The sequence below is a fragment of the Anser anser genome (genome assembly GCF_964211835.1).
Source record: "Anser anser genome assembly, chromosome: Z".
NCBI lineage: Eukaryota > Metazoa > Chordata > Aves > Anseriformes > Anatidae > Anser > Anser anser.
The window spans coordinates 74,340,305-74,357,303 of NC_139723.1; the positions used below are offsets into that span (position 1 = coordinate 74,340,305).

The following is a 16,999-nucleotide window of genomic DNA, read 5'->3' on the forward strand; positions in this document are numbered from 1 at the left end:
CCTGCACGAGTGTTCTTGGAGAGCATGAAGTGCTCTGTCCCTCTGTGTGCAAGAATGTCACAGAATCACCTGCTGTTATCCAAATACAAAAGAAAAGCTTCCTAATTACATCAGCTCTCAGACCCTTTAGGTACAACAACCCTGTAGGTACAACTTTTTTTTTTTTTTTTAATAACATTATCTCTGTATCTTACTCAGCCTTGTATTTTGAGGTTCTCTTAAATAATAAAAAATGAATTATCTTCAAGTGGACTGTATCATTGTTGAAGAACCTAGCCATGGACTGTCTCTGACAGAATAAAGATCGATTTTTTATCTGAGTAGAAGTGAATGTTAGATTGTCTTTTGAGGATTAAATTTGGCATGGCTGAGCACCTTACAACCTTTGTTTCTTCCATGTTGCTGATTATTCCTGTACTGGGTCTCAGTCACAAGCTAGACACCATCATCACAGATCTTGTTTATGGGTCTAACGCAAGTACATTTATTATTGTACAGGTTGGCAGGAAACGCAGAGGCACAGTGGGTGGAAACTGTGAGCCACAGAAACATACACACTGACAGTTCTGTTGCCAGATGAAGAACTAAAGCCGCAGCACCAGTCTGAGCAGTGTAAAATCCTTGGAGGACATACGATAAAGCTGTCTACACCTGAGGGTGAAGGGAAGAGTGATAATAAAAGGAAGTCTTCCAGAGAGCTGCTACAGAGCTGATCTGTTCACCCAGGACTGGGCTGGCCCCGAAGAGCACTCCCTGAGCTACAGATATGAAAGGCAGCAAAAACCCTGATGAGGATTTTGGGGCGTTAACAAGTCAGCTGAAACCCAAAAGATCCTGAGAGATATGAGCTTTCTGTGAGTAGATTAAGCATGCTCTTTCTTTCATTTCTTCACCTACCTCTTTTATAAACATTTGTAACTGTGTTGCCTATATTGGATGCTGTAAGTACTTCTCCTGGCACTCTTCCCAAAACTTTCCTTTAATTTAAACCAGTCTAAGGTAGCTGGCTAAGATCAAAGTGTTTTTCATCTAGACTACAGCAAATTTAAAAATCCAAGTACTAGGAAATCATATCAAGTACCCAGCTCCCCACCATGATACACCAAGACAGCCAAAGGGTAAAGGACCTGCCCTTACAAAAGCTATATTGGCCAATTCAAGACTTGGCACTATTAGGAAAGAGAAGCAATCCTGTGACCCTAGCCTCCTCTGGCATGCAGCAAAGTGTTGAGAAGCAGTCTTGAATACCAGGAGCCTCCAGGCAATACAGGAGATATTTCTAAGGGGATTTTTTTTTACTTTATTTTCCATGCTTGCCAAGACCTGACAAGTTTTCTAGCACTTTCAGAATTGACACATACCCTTTACTAGCAAAGGCAACCCTGGAAAATCTAAGTACAGCTGTAGAAAACCTGGTAAAGTCTTGAGTGGGTAAAACCTGTGGTTTTACAGCCCAGCCACAAAATCAAGCCACTGTTGTGTCAGAGTGGCTTGATACCCCTTTCAGTCCTGCAGTTTTTCAGTTACGGTTTTCAAATAGGGACTTGAAGTACAAAAAAGTAGCTGTTTACACAGTTGTATTTAATCTGTATGTTGGATTTGTGTGGTCAGTCATTATCCTAGGGAATTATCATAGGGAACTTTTAGTATCAAAAGCAGCAAAATCTTTGACCACAGAGTTAGGTTTTGCCATATGTTTAAGCCAGCAGGCTCCATCCCCAGCTGGATTCCCAAGACACTATCCCACAGCAGACTGAGTTTTTTGTTACTTATCACCTCCATTTTGCCTTAAGAACCAAGAGAGAGATGGAAAGTGAGGTTGTGTGCTAGCTGTTGCACGAAAACAAGAGCAGACTGGTCCCACAGGAGTTTATAGTTCAAATAGAGACCTAAGGGTGGTAAACGTGAGCCTTTGGATAGCTGTATTGGGTTTACATGGCATGGGATTGATAGCAGGGAGCAGCAGGGGTGACCCCTGTGAGCAGAGCCCACGTGCTCTATGTCAGATCAGAGCCAGCTCCAGTTGGCTCCAAAAGGGATCCACTGCTGGCCAGAGACAAGCCAGTGATCAATGCTGGCTGGGCCTCTGTGACAGCAGATTGGAGAAAGGGAAAAGAAAAAATAAATAAATAAATAAATGCTGCACAACAACAGCTGGGAGATAGGAGTGAGAACCAGCCCTGCAGCCCCCCCAGGTCACTGCAGGAGGAGGGCAGGAGGTGCTCCAGGCACCCAGCAGAGGTTCCCCTGCAGCCTGTGGAGAGGCCCCTGGTGCAGCAGGCTGTCCCCCTGCAGCCCACGGGTCCCACACGGAGCAGATCTCCACGCTGCAGCCCGTGGAGGAGCCCCCGGTGGAGCAGGTGGATGTGGCCTGGAGGAGGCTGCGGCCCATGGAGAGCCCCCGCAGGAGCAGGCCCCGGGCCGGAGCTGCAGCCCGTGGAGAGGAGCCCACGCAGGAGCAGGGGTCTGGGGGGAGCTGCCGCCCGTGGGGGACCCGTGCTGGAGCAGTTTGCTCCTGGGGGATGGACCCCGTGGTACGGAGCCGTGTGGGAGCAGGTCTTGGAGAGCTGCTGCCTGTGGGCAGCCCCCGCAGGCTCAGCTCGGGAAGGAGGCATCCCGTGGGAGGGACCCCGCGTGGAGCAAGGGCAGGGAGTGACTGTGAAGGAGCGGCGGAGACCAACCGTCAGGGACTGACTGGAGCCCCCATTCCCCATTCCCCTGCACTGCTCAGGGGGAGGAGGTGGAAGAGGGTGGGTGGGGGGAGATGATTTTAGTTTTAGTTCTCACTGCTCTAGCCTGACAGTGATAAGCAACAATTGATGTTAATCTCGCTACACTGAGTCTGTTTTGTCCCTGATGATAACTGTTGAACAATCTCCCCGCCCTTATCTCAACCCTTGAGCCCTTTCCATCATATTTTCTCCCCCTTTCCCTTTGAGGAGGGGGAGTGAGAGAGCGGCTGTGGTAGAGCTCAGCTGCCTGGTAGGGTAAAACACCACAATATCACAACATATGCGAAACAGTAATTCCTTGGCATGGGAGAGGGAGATCGGTCAGAAGGTTTAGCTGATGAAAGGGAGAAAGCTACCATAAAAAGAGGTAGGAAAAGGGATAAAAGCAGCAGTGAGCTAAAGAAGCTGAACAAAAAGGAATCGGAAGGTAAATGCAAACAGCTGATCAGCACAGGGTAGCTGGAGTCCAGGCAAAACTCCAGAGAGTCCTCTGAATGCCAGAGGTCCTGGGCTGGCTGCAGTCTCTGGCCAGCTCCTCTTCACGTTTCCTCGAGGGCCGGGCTGGGGAGCACGGAGAACGAGGCATCTGGGCAGGGTCCTCCCCTGCACACTTTTGGGTTCAGAAGGTTGCTGGCAGGCCCCGTCTCACTCCTTCCCCTCCGTGCAGCAGGCCCGGTTTTGGCGGCCCTCGCAGCTGCAGCTGTTCCTACCAGCTGGAATCAACCGTCCTGGCCCTGTTCCAGCCCTAAAGCAATTACATTCTTGCAAGTGGATATTGCAACTTCCTGTCCTAAACAATCATGTACTGTTCCTCTGCACTCTTAACCAGCTGCTGCCTTCTACCCAGAGATGGCTGCAGGCACAGGGTGGGGCCCTGGAAGAAAGGTGGTGGTGTATCAAGTTGAGATCATTCCTGTGTAGGTTCGTCTCAGCTTTAGGAAGGTCAGGGAGTGCTTCCTGACAGCCCCGTGTGCCTGCAGATAGTGCTCAGTGCTCAAGCGCTGTACGGCTGATGAAGAAAAGTATCATCTGGGCTAGACACTGCAGCAGGAGAGTGCTTTTTCTTGGCCCAAGTCTTCCATGGGAAATCTTCCTCTGTGCCTCAACTTCGTAAAACAAAGCATCTCCAACAGCCAGCGCAAGAACTCCCTTGCCTTTGCCAAGCATTTAAAACCAGAGCCTGGCCCATAACACCTGGAAAAGACTTTTGTAAAACATCTTAGTGCAAAAGGTGCTGGAGGCAGCCAAATGATTAAGTGGGATTACTGGTCCCAGACTAACATATGTAGTTTCCTGCAGTTACTCTTCTAAAAACCTTCCCCTTAATCTCTAGTTTCTGTATCATATGTACATGAGAAAAAGAGCAGATACATATATGCCAGAGAAGAACCAGCATCTGTCATGCAGCTCAAGGCATATTGTTCCTCTCTAACTTTGCTATGCAAGTGGCGTGGATCTGAAGTCATCCTAAGACTTTGTCTTTCCATAACTTTTTCCACCTCCAAGTTCTTCAGAGGCATTGATTAACTTAGCTCTCCACTCCAGTGAAGAAGGTACACACACATTAACATGAACATAGCGCAGAGAGAGGCGAAATACCCTGAACAATACAGTAAAACACATGGGGAAGCTGGGAAACAGGCTCCTAGGTAAGAGGCCTTGGCTGTGATTCTGAAGGCTGGGAATGTCTAGGGGACTGCAATTCTTGCTCACAGAGGCAGCACCTCTTGTAACAAACAGCAGACCCACACCAGTACATCAGGAAAGTTAAACTACTCATTTAATCTGACTATTTGACTAAGCATCAGGGGAGGGGTGGGGGTTTTAGATATTACTGATATTTACTTCCTTATTTCCCAGTGCCTAGACCTTGCTGTCTCTAATACCATTGGCCTGGCAATGCACCTGGGAATTACGTCTACTCCATGTCACTGAGAAAAAGCAGCAAATCAAGTTAAAGAGAGTTGCAGTGAAACTCGCTGTGGGAGTAACTATTTGAATGTAGGTCTGTCATGGCTTGGGGAGGCACCCCATCATCTTACCTTTACTCTTGTATGAGGTTCTGCTTGTAAAACACTGCTGAGCACTGTAACATTTGACAGTAACACAATGCATTTTGCCTTGATGGAAATACCAATATTGCATTAACAGAACAACCCCTTAACATGACTAAAAAAGACTGATAGAATTTTCTGAAGAAACTGCACTAAATGGATTTCCCATACACTTTAATAGCACAACACCAAGTGATGTACTGACAAAAGAAGCATTTTGCAAAAACATGCATTTTTTTTTTCAACTGCCAGTCACATGGTCTTTCCAACTAGTGTTTTAGATTTGTGATAGGCTGTCTTGGCTGACAGCCAGTCGGTCCTAAATATAGTGGAAAACCAAATATTTAAGTGTAAGTCTGAACAGATAGATTTTTCTTCTTTTAAAAAAAAAAAAAAAACATTCCCTTCAAGTACTACAAATTCTGCTACAGATGCAGCTATAGATGGATATTTTTCCTCCAAAGGAAGTATTGTATCGCCTGGATTCCCAAGGTGATACTACAGGAGAGCAAATACTGAAGTACTATTACGTATTGCTTTGAGTGTCATAATTTATAAAAATGTCTCAAAGTGTTGTATGATACAGAAAAGCACACAGATAAATCATAGAACCATATACATTAGGTACTGTATACTTTCAGCATGTGTTGACTGCCAGCTTGTAACATATACACCTGCATATGGGAGTGCTAGAAAGAATCGTATTGAACATGATTTATTAACTATGGTATCAGAAAACTGCCTGTACCTGCATGTAGCTCTTGAACACTCCACTTTGCACAACCATAGTCCATTACCCAGTTACCTCACCTGTATGGTAATACCTGGGCAATGCTCTTTGAATGGGAATGAAACAGGTCTACTGCGAAGAAACCATAGACAAGGGCATTTTATTGAGTTTCTACAGTAATTCACAACATCCAGGTCTGACCTAGGATTTTGATATTCTTCTCTTTTCTGTTTCTCAAGTAACTGTGGTCTTCAGTTTCTCCCTTCAATGGCTTTGTGCTGGACAATCTCCAGCCTTTTTCCCACATGAGAACATCTCACTTGCTCCTTCACAGGGCAACTTTTGTCTTTCCTCCAGCTCTGTTAATAGGCTCTGAAAAAAATAATCATCTTGCCCCAGGAGACATTCTCAGCACACTAAAAGGAAACAATTGTACTACTGAACCAAAGAGTAGATCTCCAAGAGCTTGCACTGATCGCTGGCACAATATATCCTGCGCAATAGATCACCGGCTCTAAGCCAGAACTGAGGAAATACTGTCATGTAAAGGCTACTAATAATAGACCCAATCCTGTCAGCTGGGAGCCAAGACGAGATGACATCATTTGTTCAATTCTCCTGGCAGAAGGTTGAACTCTGATTCATAACATGGCCCTTGAGCATCAACTGCATGGTCATCACCGGCTCGTCACTGCCTTTAGCTGTTTCCTCAAACTTGCTTAAAGGTGGTTGATTTTTATTTCATTTTTAATTTTTTGATTTTTTTAATGTGAAGGCTTTGGGTTTTTTTGTTTGTTTATTTTGCTGTTGTTGTTTGTTTTTAAACTAAATACTGGGAAAATTAAAACAAACCAAAGAGAATACCCTTCCCCACTGTTGGCTTCACACTGTTACACCACTTCCAATGCTTGATGATATCATTCTGATACATATCCTGATTACCAATCTCCTTCCAATCCTCCTCCAAACCTCCTTTCTCACATAAATCATTCTGGTCTCATTTCTATCACTTGAATAGCACATTTCCCCTCTTCATCACATGTCGGCCTTTATCTTGTCTTAGACACTTCTGTCAGAACTTTGAGTGTGACCCATTCTACCATATGAATAAAAGGCAATTTGAAGTAAATTAAATTACAATTTTAATTTGATAATTGAAATTTAAAGTAATACCTTAGTAACAAACAAAAAAATTACATAATGTGAAACTTACCGTGGAATATGGAATTCCAAAGAGATCCATCCTTCTTAGTTTTGAAAGTCCTGGTAAACAAAGACAAATAATTAGCATGTCATAATAATAATTAAGACAATTTTCCTTTCATAGCCATGAAAGAAATTCCTCCTTTTCTTACTGTCACCTGTGCCTTCCCTGTCCCTTCGGCTGCATTGCAGTAATCACACAGACTGAAAAGCTTTTGATTTGTTTTTGCACTTGCACATCTATTGCACTAACTTTATTGGATGCCACATGCATTATTCTCTTGGGAATTAAGACTGTCTTTATTAGTTGCCCATTAGGAACAACAGATGATGTTGATTAACAGTTTAAAGAAAACAAACACAATTCTGATTATTTTTTTTAAAGCTTTCCTTTGAGTGCCATATTTAACTAGTTCCTTGGGGAATGCTCTTCAAAGCCAGGCCCATTTAGTTGATAAGTGTCTGCTACTACATACCAAGCATTCAACTGAGCAGAAAAGAAATTACTGGGACTGTGAGCCTGCCTAATTTAGGCAGATGCTCCCGTCCTGTCTACGATTACAGGACATTTTATTTTTCCCCTGCAACCTGATGAGCAAAAAAAGAAGGTTCAGGACATGACATTTTCCAGGGTTATGCAGCTGTGTTAAATCTATTGAACAGCAGCTAAGATCCGTATACCTTACCATAAATCAGTAAATACCATACAATGGGAAAGAGAGTTTTATAGCTATTGCTTTTACTTTGGGCTGCAAGTTTACAGATTTTCAGATTTGGGAAGAGAGGCTTTGCTCCAAAGTCATTATTTTTCTGTCATTTTGTATGCCAAATATAAATGCTGGATGCTCTATTCCCAACTCAAACCACGATCATGTATACTTTCTCCTTCGCTGCCGATGAAGAAGCAGAATACTTTTAATCCACTACCACTTAAAGAGTTAGAGTGATGACAAATGAATATCACTTGTTGACCCAGCACCTTCAGTCAGGTGCAGGGTAATGAAATCCCACCATACACTGCTTTCTACAGCAAAGCCAGCTCCCTGTGTTTCCTGATGGCTTTGTTCTCAGAGCAGAGAAGCTCTTTTTTACCATCTCTAACCCTTCTAAATTTTTGTAGAAGATGTGGCTTGCTAATTAAATGAGACACGGCTTTACCATATGAGTTGCACACATACTGTAACTTTTCTCTCTTCACCTGCCGCATTTAGCATGGGAGAGGCTGATGTTCTCTGTGCGGCCAATGCAGTCAAAGATTAGCATGTGGCCAGATGGAGGCTTTACAGGACAATGTCCCTGAATAGACCGGGGAACCTTCCACAGAATCACAGAATAATTCAGGCTGGAAGGGACCTCTGGAGGTCACCTAGTCCAACCCTCCGCTCCAAGCTGGGCCAACTTCAAGTGTAGATCAGATTTCTCAGGGTGTTCCAGTCTCGAAATGGGCTGGTCTCTGACAGTGCGCAGTAGTGGCACTTCCCAGAACAACAACCATATATAGCAGCTTCCCAGTAAATTAGCTACAGAACAAACAAATTTAATTCCAGCCACTACTCTTTCACCGTTTGGTAATTCCATGACGGAAGACACTTAACACTTCCCTAAATATCTGTCTTCCCCTCATCCCTATAGAAGAAGGGCAACCAGCTCTACAGAAGAGTGGTTATAGAGTATTAAAGACTAGAAGTTTGGTGCCTTAAATCTACATAATATTAACACATTAGTATCCCCTCTGCAACACGTCCAAGTCACCTTCAGTTTGTCCCATCCCTGGGACATTAAACCAGACTTTCTTCTCAGCAACCAAATAACCATTTGTACCTATGATGAATACAGCTGAAGTATTACCTAAATCAGCCCATAATATTTTTTGTTGCAGGTTTTTTGCACACTGAAAACTAAAACAAAATCCTAAAAGAAAACAAATATATTTAACAATGTCTGCAGCATTTGAGGCCTCAGGCACAGAGAAGTACCTTGTTGATACAGTTGTGGTTCCCTTAGGGCAACTAATTCTGGCTGGCAGTAGCACATTTCCAATGAAACCTAGAAGTCTTCCACAAGCATGCAGAATTTCCAGTTGCCTTTTCACAGAACACTTTCTGTACCTTACTAGACAAAAATCTCCCAATCTAAGCAGCTTTTAGATTAACGGATAAGCACACAGGAAAAACACAGAAAAACAAACAAAGAACAAAAACAACAACAACAAAAAAACACTAATAAAATCATCACAATGGTAGGAAAGAGTTATAATAATTAGAAAAGAAGTTCAAATTAAGATATTTTTCTCATAAAGTCATGCTCTTCATTCAGGACTTTTTTTTTCTTTAATTGTTGTTGTTGGACGGGGGTGAAGGAGATTTCTTTTTGTCCAAAAGGGAGAGAAAATGCAAAATCAAAGTTGGCTTGATTTTCAGGTTTCCAGAACTGCAGATTGTAAAGGCTTATCCTTTAGTTTCAAACAGCACTAGGGGAAAAAACAAACAACCCCCCACACTTAAAGCAATGTAGGTATTTCTGTCCCTACTCTTCAGAAAAAAAGCTTAGTGTATATTTTCATGAGTGTGAGAATAAACCTGGGAGAAACTTAAGTCAGGATGACTTGAAGGAAGAGAAATGCCAGGCCAGATGCCAATTATGTTATTAATGGCAAAATTAGAGTTTGTTCCCTTTAAATTCTCCTACCACTATTACTCTCATTACTACTACAGTACAAGGATTTTTATACAAGACAGCAGTGTACACTAAATCCATGCATAAAACCTAGACCACAGACACTTGCATCCTAATTCCACTTTTATTATTCTCAATAAAATGGAGTCTTTGAAAACCATAAAGGATCAGTGATGGGAACAAGTACATTGTCCAGCTGTTTTAGACATAATGACTAGCACACAGGTAAAGCAGTTAGAAAACTGAAAATAGTTTAATTATGTACAGACCAGCGATGGCCAGTACCATGTCCATCTCTTACTATACTAAAAAAGGCATCGTAAGACCACTGAACTTCTGGGAGGAGCAAGGTAGTCTGCAGTCTCCTGCAAGAAAGGCAGGTGTCTGCCCATGCCCGTTCTCCATCTACAAGGCCAAGATCTTTTAGGGATGCTGCAGCATGGCCGGGACCTGCGGCGCAAGGAGGTGCGATATTCCCCCTCCATCTCAAGGACATGGAATCACCTCAAGGAAACTTTCCCATTCCCTGCTTACCCTGACCCTTAACAACTCTCCTTGTGAAGCAGTTTTGTGCAAGGGCTTTGCTGGGCCAGGGGAGGATCCTCACCCCGAGTGGAAGCTGGCAGGCAGGCAGGCAGGGGGCAGCTCAGGTGAGGCAGGGGACGGGAAGGGCAGCGGACAGCACAAAGCCGGCCCACACCAGGGCATCCCAAAGCAGGAGTCAAATGAGCATTCAGGATAACATCAGCAGCTCGTCAGTTTGATATAGTTGACCACACATGCTATTTGGATGGCAGTACTCCAGTGGTATTGGTAGATCAGCCACTACAAAGAAACTCTTGAAGCAGCATGGAGAATTTAGACACACGGCTCCCATGAACTTCAGCGAGAACGATGCATCTGTCTCCGGCGGTAGCTTTGAAGCTCTCGGCCAAAAGTATTCTTAGCCCTACTGTCATGCATGTCCCCAAAGAGACAAAAAAAGAAGGTGTGAGCATATGAGACTGAGAACGGACGTGGTTGAGGAAGTGAGAGACCAAGCAGAGTCTGATCTAGGAGCCCTGCAGAGACGGATCATGTCCCTCAGGCTTTATGTTATCAACACTTATTTGGAGGCAAAGGACAGGGTTTTTTTTTCTCAGCGGAACGAGGGAGCCAGTCTGGCGCACTGGGCTGCCGTCATTGAGCCTGCTTTCGTGGCATTCCCAGACCACTGAAGTTACCTCAGGTATCTCAACTTGACACTGCAGACCCAGAAAATAGAAGACGCAAGGCAGAGGAAATGACAGGAGGATACAAAGGGGAGAATGCCTTGCAAGAGCTGAATTTGCAAATGTTCCAGATCAAGTCTCATCTCTGTTTTTGAATTGTCTGTATTTTCTTAGCAAATATGTGGACGTGAAAAGAGAAAAACAGATTCTATACTGGTGAAAACAACCTCTCTTCATCAGTGAAGTTCATCGTCAATGCACCTCCTTGCTTTGCATTGGTACACACAGGTTTTTACTCTGACTGCTGCACAAGGTTGAATTTCCTTCCACAACTGCACCTGCCTCCTTTACTTTGTGTGTGGCCTCTTGCTTTACCACAACGCTGATATCATCTGCTTCTAGTTGAGAAGGCCTAGGTCCAGCTCTAGAAAGGTGTGGCTAGAGCACATTAATAACAAGCTGTGAATCTTAGACTTTCCTGGAGTCTGGTATTACTTATTCTGTGTTTTTTGTTTGTTTGTTTGTTTTTTTAATGTGGAAAAATTAACTGCAGACTCATTGGCACAATTGTGTGTTACTCCATTCCTATCCCCGGTGAACTGAACCAAGCAGTCAGAGCTCTCTGTGATGATTAGGAGATACGGGGAGCAGCTTTGAAACAACACTCTGTACCTAGCAAAGGCAATTTTTGGAGAGGAGACAAGAATTACAGTATCTTAGATGTGGTTTATGTAGGCCCTAGAAATAAGAAAGATGTCTGAAAGTTTGGTTAAAGTCAAGGTCAATAACCTTATATGCTGAGAAATTAACTAGCAATTCTTGCTCTTTGTTGCATCTCTAAGGACAGAATGTTAGTCCATAGTCTGAACTCAACCAAGCATAACACTGCTATCGTATGTCCTTTATCAGCTGCAACACTCCTTGGAGCTTGACAGTTTGAAACTACATTTTCATGTTGGTGTTGTATTTTCCACAAATCCTGGAAGTCAAATACTCTTGGAATAACAGAGGAGATATGAGATTGCCAACTAGAGTGGATATTCATTTTCATTATTTGTTCCTATAAATAGGGATGATCTTTTTTTTCTGGAACATAGTCTCATGTAGAGCGATACCTTTTCCTGAGATGGCATCAAAGAGGTGCAAAGCAAGTTTAAAACTCTCACTACTCCACCTCCCTCCAAAGCTGCACTCACTATAGACAGGGCGGATGCAAGGACTTGTAATCATGCTGCTAGCTACAAGCCCCAACAAATCTGAACTTTGCAGGTGTAAAACCAGAACCATGAAATTTCCTTTCCACTTGAAAAGCCATTCCTACGCGTTAGGTTGCCTGTGTTTTGTCTCTTTTCTGCTCTCCCAAAATAAAAAGTAGACTTAACAAATGCAACAAAGACTACATACAGAGAACAGGAGTATTTCCACAGCCACCAAATGCCAAAGAGACTGCCAGCTTTAATGATTCAGTTAACGACACTGATGACATGCATGTAACACATTACATGAAATGACCACCGGGGCTTTCTTTTTGATGGTATTTCATTCTTTGGAATTTTAGCTTAGCTTACTTTCAAGATAGCAATGTATATTCTTAGCTGCATAAGTTTTATTCTGCATCACTAACCACTGAAAAATCACAAGTTAGGGACTAACATCATAATTGGTGTCAATGAACTTTGAGCCTGAGAATGCTCTTTCCAAGTCTTCCTAATTACATGCAACGTAAACTCACTTTAAAAACTGGCACATTTTAATTCTTCTGCAAGCCTAGCTCCAGAAGCTCTGGTTTTAAGAAAAGCAGATAATGCCCATAATTAAATCAAAGGTGAATGAGATGATAGACAGTAACCCTCTCCAAATTTTGTTTTGTTTTTTGTTTTGTTTTTAATATACAATAGACTCTGAAACAAAAGCAACAAAAAATGAGAAGTAAATCCAGTTTGACAGGATTCTTTAGATTATACATCCTGTAGAGCAGAGACTGGCTTTATACAACACTTGGCACTCAGAGCCCAGGTCTTAGTCAGGACCATGATATATTCCAAGAATTTACGCACATTCAAATGGAGACTGAAGATGGCTGAGTACGGGGTTTCTGCCACTGAACTGCAAAAGTCCAAATACCCATTTATGCAACAGGATTAAGGAAAGCAGACATGGAAACTAAATTCTTTCCAGTCAGCTGTTTCAAACTGAAATGTGGTTAAATCGTTAATTTCATTAAAATATACTTAGCATTAAAAACCTACAGGAAATACTGAGCATGGCAGCCAGCAATGCAAAATAGAACAGAACATTTCCAGTGCTATTGTAAAGGAACTGTGTGGGTGTCACTATTTTCTCTTCAGAGAAGAAAAAAAAGAGTGAAATAGAGAAAGAGAGAAAGAAAGTGAGAAAGAGAGAAAGAATCGGCTGTATACAAATCAGTGCTTACATAATACATAACAGTCCTGCAGTTTCTCACACCACATCTGCCCCCTTCGCTGGAAGTTGCCATTAAAATATCAGTCCCTACAGATTACACCACGGCTCAGCTCCTGTCAGTGTACTTCAGACTTCTGAAGTATCACATATGTTAAATAATGCCTAGCAATTTCATGGTTTCTGAAATTTAGTGATTTTTTTTTTATATTAATTTAGGGTATTGTAAAATGTACTGCTTATATGTTCTCTGGGAAATACAACGGCAGCTGGCTTTATTCACTTCTTGTTCAGTGTTCTTCAGAAGCAGGCACAACCTTCCAGCTCTTGGGAATGTTGCAAGGGTACACTACCCCATATTTGAGGACACCTGCACCAAAGCAACTTCATTCTGTGCCTTCATCACTCTTAGGATCATTCTACTGAAAACCATACTGATTCGAATTCAGCAGTCTTTTAGGACACGGGTACTACTTGGTGGGGAGAAAGTGGCAGGTAGGTTTTCCATCTCACAGTCACTGGCACACTGTGCATCAAGCAGAAGGACCAGTGCCCTCCCTCCCAGACGGCCATTTGTTTAGGAGATGGAAACTGAGCTAATGCAACAAAAGGTCATCCTCATGTGGCAGCTGCCATTCCCTGGGCATGAGACCTACACTAACCTTGACAACGTCAGAACTATCCCAGCCCACCATGGTTTGACCAATAGCTTAGTTCACTTGTGGGTGTGGCTAGATGTATAGACATTTATAGAACTATGAAGTTCATTTCAGGTCCACATGGGCACTTCCAAAATTACATCAGGACTGCTCTGCACAGACAGCTATGGTCACTGCCTGTGTGAGCTCCTTCAGCCAACACAGGTACTCAGACTTTTTTGCAAATGAAGCTAACACTACCATTTTGACATCAGTAGATAATCATGCATCAGCTAAACTTGAAAACCAGGGACAATTTCTTAATATGTTTAAGATTTTATTCACCCAAATGAGCTTGCAAATAACTTCTAAAACTGAGACAGCACAACTTATGAACCATACTGTAAAATATGAAAACAGCCTGCAACTCTGAAGCATCCTGGCCTAGAAACAGGAATGAATTTGTCACTAGGATGCATGTCTTGAAGAGGAGCATGCATCTTCCTCTGAAAGATTTCCACTCCTCCATGAGTTGTGCTTTATTCTTAAAACCTCTGTCAGGGGAAAATAAAATTTGACTTCAGGGATTTGAAGGTTGCCAGGCTGCCAGACCTGTTTAAATAATTGACACTGGCTAAGAAAACAAGCTCCAAATGTACTGAGCAGTGAGCAGTCCTGTGAAAGCTGGAGCTGAGGACTGTTACGCTGCTCTGCATTTGCAGTATTCAAGCACCAGTGCATCTGTGTTGCAGCCTGGAGTGGTGACCTCAGCTTGGGTGCAAGGGAGAGACATACCCAGGCTAGCCTGGACACTCGAAGCCGTTAGGTTGAAGCAGAACAGGTCTCAGAGAGGACTGTCCAAAACCCACTGTGTATAGCTACTCAACACTTCACTGATAGCTCAGGTACAGCTACACAAACCATCAGACTTGGAGAGGCAGCATACACAAACCTTACCAGTTCTGTTCCAGTTCTACAGCAGCTGTATTCACAGTCCAGGTGCATAAAATTACTCTTGATGTGCAAAATAAATGGGCAACATTGCCAGCTGCAAGTTACATACTTAGGAGAGGCTTTGCCCTCTCAGACAGCTGCAAGTACAGTGCCCAAAGCATCTCTACAACCTGGGCATGCTTGGCAGCTGTGATACCTTAGTCACATGCCATTACAGTCAAGCAAGCATGTTAGCTGCAGAAGACACGTGTTTTAACAGCAGTGGAGACACCAGTGGTAGGCTGGCATGAAGGAAGGAATTTTAACTGGCAAAAGTAGGGATGAGACTACCTTTTAGTCATGGCATCTGTACTGACAGGTTAAGGCTCCCTCAAAAAACCTGCCAGTATTTACTGTATGCACTCATGCTGAAGGACAACTATTTAAACAACTGCCTGAGAGTGCTTTTAAGAAATCAGCCAGAACTAAAGTCAGTGAAAGGAGAACGATCATTAAAACATTCTCAAAGCTTCCTAATATGTCTTGAAATAGTGTTCTTGCATATGGGAATGCTAGGAGATTAAGATCCAATATCTCATGATCTACTGTGTCTAGGAACAAGTACTTTAATACTATTGGAAATGTGCCCTCTTGGATTTTTGACTACATATTGTTTCCATCTGTAGTTGTAATAAGTGTCAAAGTCCCCTCTCCTAAGCCATTATTGTTTGCCATACATGGGTATGATTTTGGCTTAGAAGTCCACATTTTGAGGAAAAACAGATTATTGGTTGGTTTTGTGCATTTCTGTTTTAGGACGACACCTTTTAAATACAATTCAGAGGACTGGCATATTAGCATACAACAAGCAGCTTCAGAAGTGCAATTTATCAAAGAGCCCTCTGGATGATGGGTGTAACTTACTCAGCTTTCCTAAAATGTGACTGTATGTGGCAAAAATGTTTTTGCCACTCATTTGGCCATCAGTACAACACACACAAGTCCACTGCTTATGATTAATGGCATCACCCCAGTGCATGCCAGTAAAAATTTGTAGCTCATCACAGATCCTGTTTATAACAGTGTTTATCCTTTTTTCCCAAAGTTCTCCTACTTAGTTAGTATGAAAATGTCAGTATGTCTAGCACAATTTATTCCCAAACACTGGTTATTTTGAGAGAAAAATCAGCAAACACCTAATTGCTAGATTACTCAAGTCTATTTGTCTTTATGAAAAAAGTAGTTCTGAGACAGCTTTTTAAACCCAGCTCCACCCAAACTTTATTTTGGATATGCCAGTTGAGACTTCCAGTAATTTCTCTTTATACGCCTCACAACATTCATCCACGCAGCCCCTGGAGCCCCTTTTAGAGGACTTCAGTGACCAAAATAACACTTCTTAGATATTAATTACATGGGGAAAGGCAATTTTCAACATCAGTGTGACCACGGGATTCCAGAGACCTCACTGATCAATAACAATGTCAATGAAATTTTATCACAGAATCACAGAATCACAGAATCATCTAGGTTGGAAGAGACCTCCAAGATCACCTAGTCCAACCTCTGACCTAACACTAACAAGTCCTACACTAAACCATATCACTAAGGGCTACATCTAAACGTCTTTTAAAGACCTCCAGGGATGGCGACTCAACCACCTCCCTGGGCAGCCCATTCCAATGCCTAACAACCCTTTCAGTAAAGAAGTTCTTCCTAATATCCAACCTAAACCTCCCCTGGCGCAACTTTAGCCCATTCCCCCTCGTCCTGTCACCAGGCATGTGGGAGAACAGACCAACCCCCACCTCGCTACAGCCTCCTTTAAGGTACCTATAGAGAGCGATGAGGTCTCCCCTGAGCCTCCTCTTCTTGAGGCTAAACAAGTCCAGCTCCCTCAGCCGCTCCTCGTAAGACTTGTTCTCCAGACCCCTCACCAGCTTCGTTGCCCTTCTCTGGACTCTCTCGAGCACGTCTATGTCCTTCCTGTAGTGAGGGGCCCAAAACTGAACACAGTACTCGAGGTGCGGCCTCACCAGAGCCAAGTACAGGGGGACAATCACCTCCTTAGACCTGCTGGCCACACTGCTTCTTATGCAAGCCAGGATGCTGTTGGCCTTCTTGGCCACCTGAGCACACTGCTGGCTCATATTCAGCCGACTATCAACCAGTACTCCCAGGTCCTTCTCTGCCAGGCAGCTTTCCAGCCACTCATCTCCCAGCCTGTAGCTCTGCTTGGGGTTGTTGCGCCCCAGGTGCAGGACCCGGCACTTGGCCTTGTAGAACTTCATACAGTTGGCCTCAGCCCATCGCTCCAGCCTATCCAGATCCTCCTGCAGAGCCTTCCTGCCCTCGAGCAGATCGACACACGCACCTAACTTGGTGTCATCTGCAAACTTAC

The 16,999-nt window shown here is 43.4% G+C and overlaps 1 protein-coding gene across 10 annotated transcripts in view; it reads right to left on the reverse strand.

The window, feature by feature from the left end:
- LOC310890054 (uncharacterized protein) overlaps positions 1 to 16,999 on the reverse strand; it is a 163,667-nt gene that overhangs the window by 67,564 nt on the left and 79,104 nt on the right. For 3 of the 10 annotated variants that reach the window (XR_014576988.1, XR_014576989.1, XM_083818491.1), the window contains exon 2: positions 6,730 to 6,779. Coding sequence is in view for 1 of the 10 variants with exons in the window: in XM_083818491.1 (XP_083674617.1) it covers positions 6,730 to 6,759 (30 nt within the window). In the remaining 9 variants the exon portion in view is untranslated. Of the gene's footprint in view, positions 1 to 2,429; positions 3,937 to 3,968; positions 5,889 to 6,729; positions 6,780 to 6,871; positions 6,980 to 7,405; positions 8,760 to 16,999 lie in introns of those variants that run through there. The other 7 variants (XR_014576990.1, XR_014576991.1, XR_014576992.1 and 4 more) reach the window with 7 other exon arrangements.